Below are 22,667 nucleotides of genomic sequence, written 5' to 3'. Positions count from 1 at the left end.
GTTTTAACACTTCTTCAGTTTGAATTTCAGATTTACTTGCTTCTGCAAAATTCTAGGACCTTTTGGAGCTAACATCTTCAGCTCTCATCTGAGAGGGAGATTTAATCAAAAATGACTTGCAACACCTGTCTTGATTGCTGATTAGGAAAGAACCTGTTTATTTTAGTAGAGGTGCAACTATCAGTTCTTTTGGTAACTGAGAGGCAGCTGGAGTATAAAGAATATACTGCAAATGTTTCAGGTACTACAAGATTGAGTGGTACTGTATGGCATTCCCAATGAGTGATAAGTGATTTACCTGCAGTGCATTAGAAGAATTGGAGCAGGTGGATGCTCTCTGCTTGTAGGTTTTGGCTGTGGAGAGCATATGGTGTTTCTTGAAGGTGAGAGATGTGTTTTGCTTGAGGCCCTCAGGCACTGGGTAAAGGAGCAGCGGGAGGAAGTGTTGAGGAAGAAGTGTTAAGGGTGACATGAAGCAATGGATCTTCCTACAGACCCTGGAGCAGTGTGAGAACCAGCTGTGGGTTGTAAGGTTGATAGGTGATGAATTCCATGGATGGGGGAGGCTACTACCTTGTGACTTTAGGCAACAGGAGGGAGGTTCCTTTTTGCTGTCATGTCTGAATTCATTGCATGGATTCAGTGTCTAAAAGGCAAGGAAAGGGAGTAACCTCTCCTAAGGGAGAGTATGGAGAAAGGTGAGCCAGAGCTGAGAACTAGTCCCTGAGTGGTAGGGGGCAGTGGCAGCAGGCTTCCTTCCATGGGACAGTGGGGTGTCCATCTCCCACCAGATTTCCTGGCACTGGAGGACTGTTGTCTGCCAGAATAAATTTTACAAGAAAATAAAAGGGGATTTTCATCTTTAAGTTGTTTTATTAAAACTTGTTCATTGCACTCAGCACTTGTAATTCATCATGGCTTATTTAAGGGAGTTACTCACCGAAAAGAATCTCTCTCTTGAGCAAGAACTAGGGGATTTGCATGATAGGTAGGAACAGAAACTGTTTGATTTTCCTAAGGGAAGTAACTGATGCCCTGTTTCCAATGATAAAGAAAAATAGTTATTTAATGCCACATGGTGCTTGAACAACTCAAACTTTAAAATTTCACCCAGTTAATTTCTTAAGTACATCTTCTGCTGACAACTCTCCTGTTTTTGTTCAAAGATATATGTGCATAATCTTTATGATTCTTTAGGACTGTTCTTTATGCTAAAAATGTCAGTGTTTTTACTAGTCTTGCTTGAAAGGTGGTATTTCCCACACTTCAACTCAGAAATAATCCAAATGGTTTGTGCCTGTGCACGTGAAGTGTTAGTGTGTGCCATAGTTCCTGTGTTGAGATGTTTCAGAATTTGAGATCTATCTGGTGTTGACACACATGCACCTAATATAAAAACATGAAAGAGATAGCTCTGGTTATACCAAATAATCAGTTATAATCAATTGTCAGATAATACAAAGACCTACTAAAAAAGTTACTATGTGTCTGATCAAATAGTTTTGATGTGGATGATATCTACTCTGGATCTAAGGTTGTGTGCTACATAGTGCTGATATACCACGCAGGTTACAGCATGCAGCAACTTGACTCTTGGTGTTCCTAATAAACTAAACTAAAAAGATTTTTCAGGAATAAAAGTGTGGGAAATTTCATAGCAGAGCATGCCAAATAAAATCTGGAAACACCCGCAACAGGTGGGCAGGCTGTTCTTCTAAAGTTATTTGATAGGCTTGCCTTGAAGATGGAATTTATTTTTCCAGCAACTCCCATCCCATCCTCTCTCCCACCAAAAAAAACAAAACATATTTCTTCACAGAGGGAACAAAAGGTTAAAGTATTTCAAGAGAAGAAAATGCTGGAAAAATATAATAAGGAAAAAACCTTAAAAATTAGCTCCTGCGTTGTTCCTCAGGCTTTGGACCCCGATGACTGCTTCTTGACTCATGAGGCAGCTGTGTCTGTATCAGAACTGGCCATGAATTAATCAGATGGTGCGAAGATGTGCATGGTTTAAAAGTTACTTGTTAGAGGCTGCACAGAAATAAGCAGCACAAGAAGCCAGCTTTGGGCAATACTGGTTCTGACCTAACTGAGAGTTCACCAGTTACTTACATTTGTAGCTGAACACCTGATGGGCAGGACAGATTAGAAGGCAACCTATGGACAGCTGTGCTGCTCAGCAGCCAGGAAATGAGCCATGTGGATGAACAATCATTTTAGTTAGAACACATGCCTTGAAACATCTTTTTACAAAGTTTGGGTATGAGATACTGAGATATATTTGACGTTCTCAAGTTCCCAAGCTTTCCTCAGCAGGACAGAATCTAGACTACTGTGTCTTCCTGATGATCCTTTGCATGTGAATGTCTCCTGACTTCAGTTCATAATAACTGAAGCCAGTTTTGGCTTTTTGTTTTATTGGGCTAATTTTTCTGCTGATTAAGCATTTTGAAATGGCTCAGTTCAGTGTCTAGAGACCACCCCAGCTTACACAAGGGAAGCAGTGAGAGTATACAGCGTGCAGCTGGAAGTGGGGGAGAGCTGAAACCACTTAGGCTCCCTTGGAAAACTCTTGCTGCTCAAGAAGGTTAACATGCAAATAGATTTGAGTATTTTCTGCTTCTTACTGGCTCCTAAAAATCTAGAGTTTCAGGATGAGCTTCCTCTTCTTCCTTGAAGTCAGCACAGCATCTTCACTAAAGAGTTTTCTATCTCTGTTTCCTTATTATTTTGGTTGCTTTTGTTTTTTTTTTGGTGGCAATGAGTTTCTGTTGTTGTCAGTAGTTTTTATTGGTGGTGCTTTTTTTTTTTTTTTTTTTTTTTTAACTAAAAGTTTAAAACTTTTGAATTAGAGAAAACTGAGGTTTTGCTGATAGAAGTGTAATACAAATATAAGCCTAAATGTCAATTTTTCTGATACTTACTTTATCTGAATAGGGTGGGCCGTGATCTTCAAACTCTGTATTTCTCATTATTCAGCCTTGTCTAGCTTTCTGTGTTAAAACAAGTTCTATGGAGTCTCCTGGAGAGCCATCCTCCTGCAGTTCTCAGGCACAGTTATGTTCTCTCCTTAATCAGACCACTGCCTTCTCATCCCATGCTAGATTTTCTACCTACTGTGTTTCATGGACTATACCGTTCTAGCTTTCTTGTAGCCTGGCTATCACTTGTGGATCAAAGGACAGCACCATCTTTCTCTCCTTGCAGAAGATGCCCTGTGATCTAATCTGTGTGTCAGCTAAAATAAGGGGTACCACAGAATGTTTCTTTCTTATGTGAACAGGCAAATAACAGGAAAAGCTTCCATCCTACTAGAGGATGGTTTTCCAGGAAAATAAATAAATAGATAAGTACTAAAAAGGCAGTTACTAAAAAGATGTAAAGGAAATGTGAACTGTTTGAATGTAGTTGCATGCTGATGCATGATAACCTGTACTTGGCAAATGCACAGGAGACAGTGAATCCATGAGCTGTTCAGCTGATCTAATATTACGCTGCTGTGGAAATGAAGTCTTTTTTCGACACCATCTCCATCTCTGATTTGTAACTGTGTGGTTCTGTCTTTTGTGTCCTGGGCTTCTACAAGCCAATTAGCACACTACAGCAGTAATAATGTGTGTGTATATATATATATGCACACATACACATCTTCTGGACTAGTTTATTGCAAAGCAATTTTGTGAGTTAAATCAACTCGTGGAATCTTGTCAGATTTGGTTGCCAGGGCAAGGTGAGAGGAGGAAGAGGCCTGTTATAAATGAGAAGGGGGATGGCAGTGCTGTCTGCTCTCAAAGGAAAATCAGCAGCTGACCCACCAAATGGGGATCACCAGAGTCTAAGGTGCAATTGATTCCAATGGTCCTTATACTTGGGAACAGAGGAAAATTTTAAGAATGATAGCAAAAAATCTGTTTTCTGAAAGAGAAAGGTGAAAGACACCAGGCACATCGCTGTTTAAAATAAATCCTCCAAGAGGATCAAAACAGATACTAACAAAGAAACGTGGAGGATTAAGTTTCAAGATTAGTATCACTGAGAGATTCACTGACAGATCACCAGAAGCTCTATTACTTTCTCTGGACATCTTAGCAATCTTTGAATGAGCTGAACAATTAATCAAGAATATTCATGTCTGGTTACTGCTCTACAGTTAGCAGTCCTGCATAGAAGAAAGAAAAGAGCGGAGTTTGCAACAAATGGCTAATTGCATGATGTTAGGATGATCACTACACAGCATATCCTTACTGCAGGTTTCTGGAGTCAGTTATGTTGTCATTAAGAACTGGTCATTAATATAGTTAGCTTATTTAATGCTAACAAAAATGTTGAATATTTTTGAGAAGGTATCATACAATGTAGGGTTTATCACTTGGAAATACGTTTGAAATATTTTGTAATAACAGATTTGTAACAACACAGATGCACTCTCCTAATAACATTCATTGCCAAGCTTAAATATAGGTACTAAATACTTGGATCAGAGATATGAGAAAATTCTATTATATCTACACAATATACTTACATAAACTGTTTCTACACACAAAGATATCAGTACGTAAGTAGAGTATGCTAAACCCAGAACAGCTCTGGATGTGATTCAGGTTGCTGTGAATGACTGCCAAGGCAGACTATATTGCTCATCCCAGTTTCAACCTGCCCTAATTCCCTTTATGAGTTTATTATTTAGTGCTGGTTTAGTGCTCAGAGAGACCCAAACAGGAAGCGTCTGGGCGTTCTCAGTTCATGAAGTGGGTGGGATAGAGTTCTTTGGAGAAAACAAAATATGATCCACCTACAGACAGTGTTAGGCCAGCTCCCCAATTTCCTCTAAGTAGAACAGAGGCTTTTGTTGCCTTGGTTACTGGAATGATCAGCTGGTCAACAGCAAAATCACAGTCTCCAGACAGAACATCCTTTTGCATTTCTGATGGCAGCAAAGGATGCGATTGTTGAGGAGAAACAAAACAAAACAAAAACCCACAAAATGCTGTTAATCTGTGTGTCTTTTTTATTATTAAAAAAAAAAATAAATTGGTGCCTTTCTATGGAGGTCGTACAAGGTCAGTGAATGGAGGGGGCATTGTTTAGTGAACAGTTAGGCCTTTCACTAAAGCAACATTCCTGGATGTTTAATTTTCCATTCTTTTCTTAACAAAGATAAGAGTGAGCACTTGAAATTGTATGCCAAATTTCAGTGCTTAGAGAACATCAGTGACATTTGTACAGCCAGATTATGGATGACCATCTAAAAATTGTTCTCCTTCTCACTAGAGGTGTAGCTGTCTTATTGCTGTCATCTATCTATTCTTCCTTGAGCACAGAAATTGGTAAACACAACCAACTGCTTCCCCTGTGAGGTATAATCAAATCCGAATGGTTTCTTCTAGTTTCAAACACAAGAATTTCAATGTCGTGATACTTGAGTGACAATTTACACTGAAAAGGGATATATATCCAAAATAATTTTAAAAGTTTCGAGTTCCAAAAAACTGTTGTTGTACCCCTTCTTTCCCAGAAGGGTGTAATATGAAGTAGTTGTTCTTCAATTATATTTCAAATATCCCCAGTAGACCTGGCTCCCCTGCCCTGGCAACTGTTCTTTTTGCAGCAGATGAATCCCCAGATACTGGTAACATTTATTTTTATTATTTTTGTTCTTTTTTTTAATGGGATTCAGGTTTGATCATTTTTATCTATGTGAGATGCTATTGGAGCAAAATGAACACCAGCGACAGCTCAGTGTAGCCTACTAGGATGCTGCGAATGAGAATCTCAGTTATGGTGAGGTCAAGGAGCCAGAATGTGAGAGTAATGCCACAGGAATACCTAGGCTAATCTAAGTGAAAAGGCATTTATTACCATATGACTTTGCATTTGAAAACTTTTGACATACTGTAAATCTACCTAGAAAGAAAAGCATGATTTTTGGGTGAATATGGAAGTTTCATTTAAATGAACTGAGGTTTTAGAATTTAATAATTAGAGATAATTTTTTAAGAACCTCAAACAGCCATTAATCAACACTGGAGTTAGGAACTCAAGGACGCACTTTCAAAGATTTTTACTAAGTTTTTCAGTATTACCAACATCATTTTACTAGCATAAACTAGGCACATTAAGAGAATACCCAAATATTGATTATTTTTAACTGCTTGTGCTCTGTTCAGCTTAATATAAAATATTTCCAGTGAAGTTGTATTCTTGTACTATTGTAGTGTTACATTGTTAAAACTGTAAGATACTGTTCAAATCTAAACTTTAACTGTTTCAAATTGAGGGATGTGGTTTAGTGGTGGTGATGGGTTGACAGTTGGAATAATGATCATAAAGGTCTTTTCCAACCTTAGTGAATCCACGTTTCTGTAACTCTATGACTCCAAACATCATAGGTGCATTATTATAATTATTTTAATGTAAAATTCTACATGTTTTTTATCCTAAACAAAAAAATTCAGCTCACAGTACCTGTCACAGTTCCTTTCAAAAAAATTGGTTACATCAAGGCAGATGTTTTTTCCTAACAACTTAGCGGTGTGTGTAGTGAGATCATTGATGGCAGAACGTATAGTCCATTTCATCTGCAAAGACTGTAAATGAAACTGAACACTTGTGAGGAAGGGAGTGTTGGGATATTATGCTATTTTCTTTCTGGACAATCTATTTTATCACAAAGGTTCTGACTATTACAACTGCCAATCATATGAAGATTGACTGACAAACATTTGATGGGGAAATGCATGTTTCTGAGCTTCAGATCAACAGCCTAATGTACAACACCTGTTCTTATTCCAGTCATTGTAAAACTTCTACAGTGAACAAGCAAGAAATAGACTTTACTGTTTTTTCATATCAATCCTTTATAAAGGAAACCATGATAGGTGGCTTCTAGAGACTGCCTTCGCTGTAATCACATTAATCTGAGCAATAGAAAACTAAGCTTGATAAGCCCTTCTTATAACTAAAAAATAAGAATTTTGCACAGGTGGAGTGCTTGACTGGCCAGACAGCTGATCAGAAGAACTGCCAGGGACACCTCACCCTGTTTCTGGAAAACAATCACAGAATGGCTTGGGTTGGAAGGGATGTCAGAGGTAAGGTAGTTCCTCCCCCCTGCCTGGGCAGGGCTGCCACCCACCAGCTCAGGCTGCCCAGGGCTCCATCCAGCCTGGCCTTGAATTTCTCCAGGGATGGGGCATCCACAGCTTCTCCAGGCAGCCTGTGCTTCTGCCTCACCATTCTCTGAGTAAAGAATTTCCTCCTAACATCTAACCAAAATTTCCCCTCTTTTAGTTTAAAGCCATTCCCCCTTACCTATCACTATTAGGTAAAAAGCTGCTTCCCTTCCTGCTTATAATCTCCTTTCAAATACTGGAAGGTCATCCACACAATGACACACTGAAAAATAATAGGAGAAAAATCTGCACAGCAGCATGATTCTGAAAGTAGGCAGTTTGTCTGCAGCAAAGCCCTCAGCGCCAAGGAGAAACGAACCGAGGCCGCGGGGCCGGGCTGCAGGTCAGAGCGGGCGCGGCCGCGGTGCCCCCGCGCAGCGGGCGCAGGGACGGCCCCGCCATCGGCGCACCTGCGGCAGCCGCAGAGCCGGGTCGGCGCGGAGCGGAGCGGCGGCGCCATGGGCACCACGGCGGGGCAGCAGCTCCGAGCTCTCTTCTACGTGCTGTCGCCCAGCGAGAGCGCGTTCCGCACACTGGAGGAGGTGCCCGACTACGTAGAGAAGGTGAGAGCCCCCTCTTCTCCTCTTTCCCGGCGACATCCTTTGTCAGCTTCTCCACCCACCCTGTGCCCATGCACCACCTGCCTTTTTCCAGAGGACTGGGGAAGATGTGACCTCAAAAGGGCACCCAAAGTAAGATGGAATACCTTATCTTTCACTGACTGCAAGCTGTGTACTCTTCTAATGCATTATAAATGAAGGCTCGGGTACTTACTCCTGATAGCAGGAGGCAGAGTTTTCAGAGGAGCAGCCCACATCTGAGTGTTGATGTTAATGCTGTTCAAATTGGCAGTGCTGAGTAAAGCAGAAAACATGACACTGTCAGGCTATTCAGGCCAAGATCCTACCTTTACAGATCAAAAAGTCAGCTCTCAGCCCTTAAAGTTAGTACCACCAGCTCAAAAGAAAAAGAACTAAATAAACAATTCATATTCAAAAGAAAAAAAAAAAAACAACGAACACAAAGGTTGTTTAAGAGAATGAGAACAAATATTTGTGTTGGGACAGTGCTGTCTCCTATAGCTCCGAGGCAAGAGTACAGAGGTCCAGTGTGAGAGCTCCCTTGGCAGCAGTGTGTCACTTTCTCCCCTCCCACTCTGCCGGCGTATCTGCTTTCATGGAGGTACCTTTGCTCCCTTCTGTCCTACCAATTGCACATATTTATCATGGCACATATCTTGAACTGCCGTGCAGCGGCTGCTATTGGGCTGTAGTGGGGGTGTTATGGGGTTGTGCAGTGCTGTCAGCAGCTTACCAGGAATCTCAGCATTCAGCAACCCACCGCTGATGGTGGCTATCAGCAGACATTGTCCCTTAGGACAGGATAAGCAAATCCAACCTGTGCACACAGTGTCTGGTTGAGGGATTGCTTTCCTCAGAGGTGTTGTGCAACTAAGCTATAATGTGATGGTCAAGGAGGTCTGTCAAGAGCCTGACAGTTTTGCCTAGTCAGCTGATCGTTCCCTCCAGTTCTACCTACTGCCTTTCTCTATCTCTTTTAATATTCCCACATTTTCAGCTGAGTGTCGCACATTTTCTTGCCAGCACCATTCCTTAGCATCCCTGGTTTTCCTTCTGCCATAGAAGCTTGTTGCCTATTCTGCTCAGAACTTGTCCTAACCCATTATTCCTGGTACTGAGCACACAGTTAAGAATATTTGTAGAAGTATTCTTAATTAGCATTATAGAAATGCCTGTAGATTTCTGCTGTTGTATAGCTCTCATAATAAGTTTATAAGGGAATGTGTATTTAGCAAAAAACTTACACTAGAAAAGGTTTCTCAGAATAGTTAAACTTCCTGTAATTGCTGTCTTGGAATAGTTCTAGCTGGAATCCGTCTTGATGTATTTGCTGTCAGTATAACTCTGTTGTGTGTAAAAGTCTTATAGTGGTCCAACTATCTCTGGTCTGAGCTCTTCTGGCTGTACCTTTGTGGGTAAAAGTAACTGTTCTGTTCCTCTCCAGCTGCTTGTAACTGTGTTGAGATGGTAATAAATGAAGGCTTCAGTTCAGATTACTCACGCTCTAAAAAACAGTGGTGATGATGATGATGTGAAACAAGCTACAGATTAAATTAGTGACTCCTACCCCCCCCCCTTTTTTTTTTTTTTTTTTTTTAATCTGAGCTTCAGATGTGAAATTTAGATCTTGTCTGGTCTGTCATGTACTAGATAATGTTCCTAGCTCATTAGATCACATAATGCTAGCTGTGGGGATACGTACCTTCTGTCTTTAGAAGGGTGAAGGAACCTTCAAGTTCATTCGAATGGTCATTTTGTAGGAGCAGCTCCTTTGATCTGGACTCAGTCATGTAGTTACATCTGTGAGGCAAACAACAGAAATAGCGAAGTAGCTCTGATTTTGAAAACCAAGTAACTTAGCCTAACTGTTCAATGCACTTTCTCTCTGTGGTTATATTGCTTCAATTTTCAGAGTCAGAGAGGTTCCTAATCTCTGCACTGTGCTCTGTTTGTTGGCATATCTGTGTGTGAAGGCCCCAGATACCATTCAAAACATAGGCTGATCAGTTACCAAAGACCTGTAAGCAAAGCTCTGCAGCAGAGACATGGAGAAATAACCCTTATAGCTGGTCTGCAAAACTATGTGACAAGAGGTCCAAATTATGGACCACAGTCATGGAATTTTTATTTGTGCTTTTGTCATGTAGGCTTTGAAAGCCATGATTTCCCCTTAGTTCAAGAAAGTGAAGAGAAAGTACAAGTTAGTTGTATTTCCCCAGGTTAGAAGACCCTGACTCCAACAAAGGGTACCAGTGTTTACCTTGTCCTTTTGCAAGCATCATATGCTATGGATCTAAAAATATACTTTGTGTGCTCTGTTTCTTGGATTCTCTCACACTTAGTAGATGGATGGAGGGAATCCTTTTTGATCGTTGTTTTCATGAGCAGAAACAATTTCACTTCTTGTTGTGTTCTAGAATTATCAGTTATGCTCAATAAAGACTTCCCTGTACTCAGACCTCAGAGGAGAGAGCACTGGTTCCTTCTGCTGAAAGCTCAAAAATGGAAACATTAAACTTTGTAATTACTGTTTTTCTTTGCTATTTACTCTTTACTTTGTAGAGCCTAAAAATTAAGTTCACATTTACACTCAATTCACATTTTTAGGCTTTGCTTCTAAATAATGAGGCACAGAACCTGCTTATTTAGTTCTGCGTGAAAGTTGAGATTCTTACATTATGAGGACCTGGGACTTTAAGAAAATAAACTGTTTCAAGGCTTGCAATAAAATGGTGAATTTATGCTGAGTTTCAACTGAGAGTACTATTTTTTTGCAACTGTATGAAGTAAAAATTGGTTTAAAATGGTCCTTCACATTCTCTAAGTATTGGTTACTTGTAAGGGAAACTCTCTTACTCGATGTAAGACTTTCAATTTATGGCTCAGTTACTCACGAAACCCACAAAAGCTAACGTAAATCCCCTTTAAGCATTTCTGGTGATGGATGAAGAGAAAGAAAGTGGAAACAGAATAAAACATTTATAGATCAGAAGATATCAAAATGGGCCAGCTGCTGTCTCTGACCCAGGAGTCAAACAGTGGCTATTGCTTAATTTTGTACCAGTTTGCTTGCAGAGGCAATGCTTAAAAATTTTGCCAGAACTATCTATCCTCCTCAGGTTCCTTAAATGTCTTTATAGTCATTATAAATGAGAGGAAAAAAAAAAAAAAAAGAACAAAAAAAAAAAAAAAAAAAAGAACCAAAACAAACCACCAAATCAACAATCAATCAAAAAGACTACTAGCCAAACAAAACAAAGCAAAAAAAAAAAAAAAAAAAAAAAAAACCCAAAAAACAACAAAACAAATGTTTAGGCTACTGGAAATTGCTTTTTTGACCGCCTCCTTTTTTTCAGTTTTAATTGTTACCCTTCTGCTGTCTTACACTTTTTCCACTTGCTTTTGGTTGTATGGCATGTAACTTGTTGAAATCCTGACCTGTGAAAATAACTACTAGGTATTATGTTCATAGAAATAGTACATGCTAGTCTTGATGCAGTTGATCACTTTGATCTGCTTTGAACACAGCGTAATGTGGATATATGGGGGAGAGGTAGTAATTTTTTAGATACTAAAAGGTATGTCACAAATTTTCCAAGCTCCTTGATGGGCAGGGGGTTAAGACTGCCTGAATGTTTCTTTATCCTCTTTACTCTGACACTCCCTGTTTGTGAGTCAAAAAGTGCTGTCAAATCTTGGCTGCCTCACAGCTTCACAGTGGGAAGAAAATATTTAATGAAGTCAGTGGGAAAGAAGTTGTATTAGTATAAATTGAAGTATTTTAACCATTTCAGAAGTTACTAGGTAAAGTGCTGCATAGAATACAAGCATCATATATTGCCTGTATACTATTTTCATTTCATGAAAAAAGAATTCCAGTTATTCTGCTCTGAGTCCATTCAATTTGAAGTGCAGCTTCTGCTGCTCCATATCTATAACTTCAAACCTGCCTCTAGTCTATGCTAAAGCTGACTCTTAATATTGTGGTCAAATATTCCTTAGCTGTTCTTGCAAAGACCATTTTTATTTCCGCTAGTTGTGCAAGCACAATTATCTGGCCTGTTGGATAAGTTAGGGATCTGTTGTTCAGCTATAGCAACTAAAAGAAAAAAGAACAAACACAACATTAATAATCGTATCTACCTAGAAATGAAGGAATTAAAATAAAACAAGAAGCATTTATATTTTTCTAGAATCCTTCAATGATTTCAAATGGAGGGTGGCTTTTTATTTTTTCAAGTATCAGATTTACCACACTGTTTTTGCTGGGAACTGTTTAGGTTTTATCCTTACATTTTCCTTTGCTTTCAAAGGTTTTATATCATCAGCTAGTGGGTATCCCAAGGAGGCCTTTAGATATCTAAAATGCAAGCTAGGCATCTAAATTAAAAGGTGCCATGTTGATATTAATCTTCGTTCATCTGTTATTGTAACCTAACCCTGAGCTGCTGCAGTTTATGAACTTTCACATTTCCTAGACACTATAAATCTCTTGCTGGTTGCATGGTTTGAATCATCCCATTCTTTTTTGACTGAGCAATCTGGTCTATATCCATCTTAGTCTCTTTGGTGTCCCAGCCTGTTAGGAATTCCCGGATCATGTCTCACTTGGCAACAAAAACGAGCACCCTCCAAAATGCAGTGGCATTTGCAGAAGCATCATGCTTCTTCCATGAAAATATGGTATAGTCACAAGCACTGTGGAGGGTTTCAGTGTGTGGATCCACGTGTCTGCAGGTCACTTGAAGGGGGCAGTGATAGAAGACTAAGAGGGACATCGCTGACAATATGCTGCTTCCAATTAATGGTGGGATAAAAACTTATTGATGTTGCATTTCTCTATCCCTTAAAAACATGGTGGGAATTTTATGCTTTATAATACCACAGAAAAGGTGACCTAAATTTTCCTACAGAGTGAGATGGTTTAAGTAATGTTCACATGCACAGAGATCTGATGGAAGGAAAATTGCTGCTTCCTATTTTTGTTGCTGCATCCTTTTGTGGTGGAGATGGTGGCTGGTGGGGGCTGGTCACTGCTTCATCATCACTGTTTCCTTCCGTGAACTGCAAGGACTGTTAGGACTTCTGTGTCAATAAAAACTAAACAAAATCAGTAACAAACAAATAAACAAAAACCCCTGAATGCATATGCTCTGCCAATTACTTCTGGTCAGTCTTTTTTCATTCTTCAGGATGCTGATGAAAACTTGAAAATAGCTGTAGCCATCTGCAGTGATGAAGCATAACATTGTCATAGTAGTATTGCAGTCCTATTACTAGTTATGCCCATACCTTTTACTAGTGGGCGCTGTTCTTGTGTGTTTTCAATTTGTCTGTAGATCTGAGACTCAGGATATACAGTGAGTTAAATCCTAGGCTGAAGCAGTGTTGTGACTGAAAAATGCTTGTCTCACACAATATTACAGTTTACTTCTCGAAGGCTGAAAATGATTTCACAGCTAGTGCCAACACAAAAGAAAAAAGAGTGCATTTCATCATTGCTACTTGGTCTGCAAAGAAAACATGTTATGGCCAAGGTCAGAATGGGCTTCATAGTTAGTTCACATAGTTCCTAGGTTCTCTGGTGAAAACTCATACAGAAGAGCTGTTACTATCGGCAGCGAAAAGCGTGGTAATAGATAGGCCAAGTAGAAAAAAAACTCACATTAATTTCTCTTTTAGATGGTGTTATTGGATGCTGGATTCAGTAGCTGAATGCTATCAAAAAAATACATAACAAATTGAAAGCAGATTCTGTTTTACCTTGGGGTTAGAGGTGTCCACTAATGTTGCTTCTACCACTGATTTACTTAAATATGAGAAATGAGTTTGGAAAGAGTTTTGTATTTTATTTTGTTGCTGTTCAAGAATTTATGTGCAGATAATATAAATTTATATGGCATGGAGTTATTGCACTGGATTTATGCTGGTTGTATATATGAAATGAAAGACTAGTAGGTTGTATTTGTTTATAAAATCCACGAGGAGCATTACTGGATTTATCAGGGTGCAATAGTAGCTAGAAAGATGACAGCTAGCCTGTAAAGGAAATGCTAAGTCACAGCTTGAACCAGTGATTGAGTGCCTTCTAGGAAGGTAAGGCCACCCAAGGAAGATCCTGGCTTTACCCCTCCCTGACTTCATTTAAGTGTTGGCAGTGGAGCTGAGGGCATCTCATCTGGAGATCTCTGCCTACATGAGGTCCTTACAGGACTTCTGAAGGTAAGCAGTTTCTTGTTTCTGTGCCCACTGCTGCTGTGTTTGAGTAGATCCTCACTCTCCGTGGCCTGGGACTTTGCTGCTCTGCTGTGCTTTCCATCGCGTTATACAAGCTGAGAAGTATATGGTGACATAAGATGCTCTTTGAATCATAGAATGGCTTGGATTGGAAGGAACCTTAAAAACCCAATGCACCAGCTGTTGGCCACCCACTAGATCAGGCTATTCTAGGTTGGCCTTTCCAACTTAGGGGTCTCGAATGCCTCCAAGAATGGGGTATCCACACCTCCTTCAGGCAGTGATTCCAGAGCCTCACCACCTTCTGAGTAAAAAGTTTCTTTCTAAGGATTCTGAAAAGGTGGATCTAATCTTGCTTGTGTTGTGATTTCTTTATTTCTTCCATTGTTTTGCAGAGCATTCCGTTCTTCATTGCTTTTATTGTGTTAGAGTTTGCTGTCAGCTGGGTTCAGCAGCATAAATTGCCAGGTCGGATCAATGATGGCATAAGTTCTCTTTCATTGGGTATCCTATCTCGACTTCCAGAGTAAGTATGCATGTTATATTGCTTAAAGTCATTTTCAAAGTGCTTTGAATTCAGTCATTATCTTGTCTGATTTCAGTGGAGTTCTAAAAGATTCTAATGCTTGAGAGAAATGTTATAAACATGATCACTATTTCTTCTGTTCTGCATAGAAGTCATAAGATTAATTTGAATTACTTCATGGTGAATGTATTTTAAATAAATGCCTATTATTAAATACTAAATATATACTAATGGGGAATCTGACTAATTCTTAAGTGCTTTTCAGATACTCTAAATAATTCTGAGGAATATTGTGTTTTAGATCTTACTTTTCATTATGTGAACTTCCAGATGGTAGATTTTATTACTTTTTTTTCTGTTAAAGAGGGGTTAGGTTTCTGTTTCCTAGGTGTGAATTTACAGATTACCATCATTGCATATAATTTGTTCATTACAGGAAGAAAAGTTTCAATTATTTGAATCTGACTGTATAATATATTTTCAGTTCTTTCCAATATTCCCACAGTTCTTTTTTGAATCCTCAACAGTTTTTCAGCCTTCTTAGTGTTGATGTCTCAAATACACTCCATATTTCAGAAAGTGATACATCAGTGCCAAGTAATGAAGTCATTTGTTCTCTATTTCTACTTTTTCTTCCTCTCTTTATATATCCCAGGTCCATGTTAGTCCTTTGAGCCATCTTTCATCCTCAAATACTTTTTTTAGATTGTGGTTTACATTCCTCATTCATAGGCAATGTGTTCTTAAATTTGGCCACACAGAAATATATGGATGATATATTTGATCATCCTTAAATGTTTTGAATCTGTGAAATGCAGTCTTCACTACTTACAGGTCCCTCATTCTTGTCATTGTGAATTTTACAATCTAACTTAGTGATAAAATACATTTAAAAAGCACTGAAACAACAACAAAAATCTGTACTGACAAGTTATATCCGTTTTCTTCTTACTTAAATTCTGAAATCTGCTAGTCATCCACTTTATTTATTGAATGTTTGAATTTGTACAGTATTTTTAGTCTTTGTAATAAAGGAAAAGCATGAAGTCTGTATTCAAACAATTTTATGCACTTTTAATAAGACTTGTGAACATGATTGTGAAGGAGGAACATTGAATTTGTTATATTTTAAGCTAGGATAAATTACAAATTTAAGTACTGAACTTGCGTGCACCAAAACACAACACTAATGAAAGCTTACTCTCATTTTCGTGCAGCTAAAACAGAGATAGTCCAAATATCATTTTCTTTAACATATTCATATTTTTCTAGACAGTAGTATGCTTCAGATTTACCATGTTTATTTTTCTTATCTGAAATATTCAGGACAGATAAAGTTAAACATGGGGACTGAGATATGTGTGATGAAGTTTAAATGGTTTTGTGAGGTCTTTTGGCTGCATTTAAGGAATACTAAAATGCTTCAGAGGCACTAATTCCTGGAACAAATGCTTGTTAAGAAAACTAATGTTGCATGTGTGGAACGCAGCTTAGCAAGGTGCTGAGTACTTTTATTATTTTGGCACTCAGTACTTTGCTGCAGAATTTGGCTTGTGGGCTAGGCAGTTTTCTTTTGGATAAGAAATATTTTGTAAGTTATTTTGAGTGAACGAAACGATCCTTAAGGAACGCAAACTTTGTAGGACCAGGCAAATCTACAGGATCAGGACACTTATTCATTGATTTACCAGCACAAGAAGCCTCAGTGGGTCACTTGCACTACTCTCTCATGGCTGGACAAACAAGACTCTTCTCAGTGGTTCAAAAAAAAAAAAAGCTTTGAAATTTCTGACTGAATATCAAAGAAGCAGGCAAAAAAACAGACTTTCTAAACTATTTAGTTGCATGTTAATAACAGAGTTCCAGTAGTGACTGCTTAGAGTAGATACCCTTTCATAAACAAGAAGAGTTTGAAATGTTAGAATAGCTAAAAAGGCTTGAACTGAAAAAACAAAACAGTTTACCCTTCTGCCCTCTGCTTCCATAGTGTAAAAGAACTGGGTTGGAAAAAAAGTAGCACGCACAAAACCCGTTGCTAAGATTTTCACTTCAGTCTTTCCTTTTCAGGAAGAAAAAAAGGTAGGGAAAGCTGACAGAAACTGCTAAAACAATATTTCAGCAGAACCCACAGCATCAGGGGAAATAGGAGTGCAAATCATTAACAGCTGAAGGTTAGATTAACACACCATTGATTGTATCCTCTCCCAGGGACTAATTTTCATTTTCTCAACTAGCAGCAATGGTTTGCCACTTCCTTAAAAAAAATCTGTGGTTGAGTCTAAAATGGTGGGCTTCAGTCTATTATTTAGAATGAAGCTTCAGATGCGTCACTGCATGGAGGTCTTTAGATTTTATGGAAAAATTAGGAGTCACAGACCATATTCATCCTGTGAGCATGTTTTTCCATTTCACAGTCTGTATAACAAGTACTGCGTCTCTTCAGGGAAAACAATATTTATTCAGTGTTTCTTACTTCATTGTTGGAGAAAATGCAAATCATAAATTATTGATATTTGTTTGCCAAATATTAAAAAAAAAATATATAGGTGCAAGAGGAAAAGTCTAATCAGAGAAGGTAATGTGTTTTGTTTTAGACTTATTAGACTGTACAGCATACAGTAAGTACAATTGCTTTGTGCATACATATCACTTCTTCTAAAATCGTCCATACGTTTCTTAAATATAATTTTCTCTGCTTTAATACAATACTGTGCATCCCTCTGCATGTGTGATTGCTAGATTTTATATACAAAGAAAAGTAATTCGGAAGAAAGGGAAAAATTTGAATTATTAACCTTATTCCCTGCAACTTAAATGTTGGTGGCTTAAAAATTTCTGAGAACTTTATTCTAAGTAAATAACTAACTTCTCTAACAAACCATTGCCAGGAAGCTTTAAATGCTGCTTTAAAAATATTGTCCCAAGAGAAAGTTTATTTTTGGTATAAATATCCTCTATACAAGTATGTGCATTATTTAATATTGGCCCATTTCTTCTTTTAAAGCAGCAGAACATAAATCAAATCAAAAAGTGTTTGGGGGATAACTGAGGTAGGTATATTTTCGAACTAGTTGGGAAAGTCTTTATGTTCTTTATGGTCATGCTCAATTGCCAGCTTTTAGAGCACAGATCTGCAGTACAGTTGTAGTGTGTGTGCGAATTTATATGTCTAATGGTTTTGTCAGTCAAATCTGCAATGAACTTCCTATTTCTGAAGAGAACACTACAAGTTTTATATATTAAAGACTTTGTTTTCTGAAACAAGGGAGGTTAAAGTTCTCTGAAGTGGTGGTGAACATAAGAAAGCAGAAAATGCTTTTGAGTTAGTTCACATTACACAGCTCAGATACTCAGATGCACATCAGCAGTAGTTGATTCAGAGGAGTACAAATCCTGTTTCTCCTGTAAACCAGTACAGTTCAGTTCTGTACAGATCTGGATTTCACATAATTCCAGAAGCGAGATTGAAGGGGTGGTTTCACATACGTTTTAGGTCAAAACTGCTGCCAAATGAAACACCCTTGCCTGACTTGTATTCTGTTTGCTTATTTCTGTCTCTGATCTTCCTTTCCCCTTTTGCCAGCATCAGTATTTGTGTTGCTCTGTGGTGAAGTGGCCCAGAAAGCGCGTTGAGCACCTTCCCCCATCATACGAATCTGAATCAGTTCTTACCATGGCTTCACAAAATCTTGTACCAGAACAAGAAATGGTCATGGAAAAAAGCAGTCAGGGTAGCAAGATTAGTAATATTTGATTCTTTTGTTGTAGAACTGAGTTACCCACTTCTAAATGTATGTAAAATTGAGGTCTGAAAACAGAACCTCTCAATGCTTAATTAGTAACAGTGTGCAGAAATGATTAGAATGCCCTTGTTTGAGACTGGTGCAAGCAGTTCACAACCCCATGAAGCTGGCATTGTCCTAACAGAATGCAAAATACTCGCCTGCATCAATACATCCATTTAAAGTAAGTTGTGTCTTCCTAAAGTACCTCCTAGGTATTTCACTATGCTTAAAACTGCGGAAAATTATCATCTCCTAAGCTAGTGATTGTATCTCTTAGAAGAATATTTGATATGTGCAGTCTCTTGTAAATTAAAATTTCACTTCAAGACTTATTAGCTACATTTTTCTCCACATCTGTTTGAATAAAGCTTTGGACAGCTGTTTACTTAGACCATGGTCAGATGTGTTGCTTCTGGTCCAGCTGCCCCCTCAGATCTGCCAACATAACTGTGCATTTAATTGCTCCCTAACCTGGTCCTGACAAAGTGATCCAGCTAAAAGCAGAAACAAAAGCCCCCCAAGAACTATAAAAGAGGTGTTTAACCTCAGCTGCATTCATTTTGACAGAGCTGGGTCAGGGAGCAGCTATGCATGCAATTATGCTGGCAGGTCTGAGGGCTGGTAACCACCAGACTTAGGGCAGTGATGAGCAGATGGGGCCAAAATGGGAAGGTAATCGCTTAACCTGATTAAATAGCAAGGCTGCTGAGCCTCTACACCAACCGTACTTCTGGCTACTGCACTTCTTCCTATGTTCACTGACATAGTCATCCCTTTCTCTTGTGTTAGTTAAGATGTCTATCTGATCCCTTGCTAAGGCATTTCAGATCAGTATAGGAGCGAAAGGTATTTGCTTAACTGCAGAGAGATAGGCAGGCGAGCAGAACTAGCAGCCAGCAGCTTGACTGGTTTAGTCTCCACTGAAGCAGCATACAACTCCACAGCTTCAGCAGCTGTCTATGGCAATTTGGACACTGCCTGTCAATAGAGGTTTCCATAAAAAAATTTTAATAGATAACAAGTTTGAAGAGACAGAATCTACTCACCATCCCATTCCTCCCTCTCTTCAAATAAGTTGCACAGTTATGTATTTCATAATAATATCCTCCTGGCTGCACTGTCTCATATGCTCTGCTAATTGTTCCCACATTTTGCCAAAGGTCACAGCCCTCACAGCTCTGTAAGAATAAGTTTTGAAATAAGTCACTAATTCTCTGTAGGTAAAGCAATTAGAATAGGATAAACAGCATCACAAAGTGGGTATGGCTGTGCATGGGAATTGGCAGCATTTTCAGCAGGCAGACCTGACTCTGGAAGGGAATTTTCTAATTCAGTTCAATTAAGCTTGTAGCAGGAACTATACATGAACAATCTTGGTTTGCTCTAATTCCTTTTTCTTGTTGGCCTACTTCATCATCAATGAATGGAGTGGGGGTAACTCAGTAAATACTTGATTATTTAATCCTCATGAATATTTTACTTTCTTGCTGTCCTGGTTTAACACAGCTTTATAAATCTGGTATAAGCTACACTGGCTTTGCAAAAGTTTGAATCTAGCTGTGCCCGTAAAAGACGCCAGAACCTCCTGCCTGCCATCATATGTTCATCACCACCTCCCTGCACCCCTGTTACCATCTCCACCTGTGGCAGTGGTGGGTACTCCCCTGGGCAGATTGGTGACAGTCAGGAGTTTGAACGGAGTATTTTGCAAACCTGATTAGTTTTGTTTGAGACATGCTGGAAAGCATCTGTGTGAGCACAACTCCTGGCAGAGTGCAGGAGTACCAGTGAGTAGCTGTGGACAGCCTGGTGTGCGTAGCGTGCTACTTTCTGGTGATGACTAAGGAAAGCTCTGAGCCAGAGCTTAAGGCTCCGGAGTTTCTAATGAAATGATGTATAAGGTACTAAGCATTAAAGAGCAGAATATAGGAGAGAGTCTTAGGAGAATCAGGATGTTCTCAAACTAATTGACTGAAACAACTAGTCGCTACGACGATGTTCAAGAGCTTGCCATGTTTCACGCAAACCTGTCAGGAAGCCAATCGCTCTTTTGAGTTGTAACCTCTTGATAATGAGACAGCAGTTTTCAGAATTTGTATTTGTTTACATTTTTAGTACTGCATCACTTCTTGTTTTCTAGACAGTGGCCCAAATAAAGGTCTCTGAATTCATAAATATCAGAGCCCAGTTTTGCACCCAGCATGACTTGAAATGTAAAAACCATCTGTTAACATTTATTCTCAGATATATTTGTGGTCTTCTGTGAAAACACAGGCTGTGAACTGAGTTGACTCTTACCAAAAACATGTTATTAAATTCAGTAATCTCTGAAGCTCACAAAATATACAAATTTCTCAAAACCTTCAGCTATTGCATATATTTTTATTCTATATTTTTCACTAATGTAAATTTCATGAGCATGCATGCAATTCTTTTTTTAGAAACCACCTACTCCAAACTATGTAGGGTACTTTTCTGGGTAAAGTACTGGTCTTTGCTAAAACATTTATTAGGCTTAAATCAGAATTCCACTAGATGGAGCACCGGGGTAGCATTTTTAGAACTGGCTAACCGTTTGCTGCGTTATGGAAATTGGGGAAAAATTTCTCCGTAATTTTCTAAATTAATGAAAATATTAGACTTGTGTGAACAACAAACTATGACTTGAAAAATTCAGAATCATGGCAAAAGCTGTTCACTAAAAATTATGTAAATGTTTTTTACTTCAACGTTTGATGCACTATATCTCACTGAAGCTATTTGACTATGAGAACAGTTGTATTACCTCTTTCTTTGTTCTAGATAACTCATAACTTCTGCCTATGTGACTTTTGAGAATATAATAGGCTTGTTCCTAATCTAACTCAAATGCTAATGCAGATTTGCTGACTTCAGTGGAATAGCCACTCTTCAGCAAGTAGGAGAGATTAAAATTCTTTATCAAAAGAGCATACTAAGCTCTTATGTTACACTTGCATGGTGTTATTTATATAAACATTAAAACATCAGGTCTGTTGCTTCATGTAAAATGATGTTTTAGTATCTCCTAACACTGCATGTCCTGAATTTACTGGAACTCATTTTACCGCTAAGCCTTCTGGCTAGGTATAAATAGATCTAAGAAATGCAATTTCCATTTTATAAAGGAAGAAGAACAAGCTTCCTTGTCAGAAGTACAGGTGTACAGAAATAAAGAATTTAAAATTTTTAAAAGATAACCTGTACATAAATTTACCAAAGGACTGCATATGAAGTTAGGATGGGAGGTGTTATTGCCATGGGTTGTATTATGAAAGGCAGTGGAATTTCTGACAAAAATATTTTAAATATTTAATATTGATTTTTTTAAAATTGATTGCTTCTTTATGTATGAAAGAGCAAAGAAAAGAATAAATGACTCAAATTATACAGGCAGGAGATATTAAGAATAAAGATACTGCCTTTTGCTTCCAAAGCCTGTTTTTTTTCATGTTTGATACCACCCACTATTAGAAGTTAATACTGGTTTCTTGAATTGGAGGACAAAAAAAGAAAGTGTAGCAGGATCAGGTCTGGTGAAAAACAGCTCTGTAAGGTGACATCTTGACTAAGAGGGCATGTAGCACAGCTAGTAGGAATACCAAATTTACCTCTATTTCACTTTGCTTTGGAATTGATAATATTTTTTTCCACGTGAGGAAAACCAGGGATTTGCATTATTTAGACTAAAATGCCAGAGAAGAAAGCCATACTGAGGAAGAGGAGAGCATTTAATTCAGCTTTTGTGTCTGGTGGGAACATTTTTTCTAAATGTAGGTGCTATTTCCTGTAATCAAGGGCTTTCCAGAGCCTGATAATCATTTCCCAGATGTATCATTTTGGTGAATTATTTTTTAGCCTTAGGTTATTTCATGACTGATTTTGCATATTAAGAATGGGAGAGGATCATATTCATCTTGATGATAGAAAACAGGGAATAGAACTCCCACAGCTCCCTCTCCCCTTCCCTCCATCTTGTGGAAAGTTTGGCTTTATGCTAAAGTGTGAAAAAAGCCTTGACTGCAGTATGTCAGGCATATTTCAGTTCGATTTGTGTCAACCCTAATAAGTCAGCTGACAAGGTAATAAATTGGGTGTCTGTTCAAAACCTGGCACCTGTACAGGAAATAAAAGGGGATTTCAGTTGCAGAAGGTTTGCTTTGCTTTGCAAATGGACATTTTCTCAAGGCTCTTCTACCTCCTTCCCCTTTCTCTTCTTTACTGAATTCATATTATCAAAATGTTTATTTCAATTGTGACTGGAGCCAATTTTTCATCTGAAAAAGAAAGCTCTATGAGGGTCTTTGGAAATGGAAATCCTTACAGTTTCCATGCTGAAACAAAA

The 22,667-nt window shown here is 38.5% G+C and overlaps 1 protein-coding gene across 5 annotated transcripts in view; it reads left to right on the top strand.

The window, feature by feature from the left end:
• The first annotated feature begins 7,539 nt into the window (after window positions 1–7,539).
• Window positions 7,540–22,667, top strand: part of AGMO (alkylglycerol monooxygenase) — a 183,791-nt gene continuing 168,663 nt past the window's right edge. For 4 of the 5 annotated variants that reach the window (XM_048951394.1, XM_048951397.1, XM_048951393.1 and 1 more), the window contains exons 1-2: window positions 7,540–7,738; window positions 14,389–14,519. In XM_048951394.1, the coding sequence (XP_048807351.1) occupies window positions 7,634–7,738; window positions 14,389–14,519 (236 nt within the window). In that variant the 5' untranslated portion in view covers window positions 7,540–7,633. Of the gene's footprint in view, window positions 7,739–7,764; window positions 8,358–14,388; window positions 14,520–22,667 lie in introns of those variants that run through there. The other variant, XM_048951395.1, reaches the window with a different exon arrangement.

The sequence above is a fragment of the Lagopus muta genome, chromosome 7 (genome assembly GCF_023343835.1).
Source record: "Lagopus muta isolate bLagMut1 chromosome 7, bLagMut1 primary, whole genome shotgun sequence".
NCBI classification, from domain to species: Eukaryota; Metazoa; Chordata; class Aves; order Galliformes; family Phasianidae; genus Lagopus; species Lagopus muta.
The sequence above is the reverse complement of the archived record's forward strand: the minus strand, read 5'-3'. Positions and strand labels throughout refer to the sequence as shown.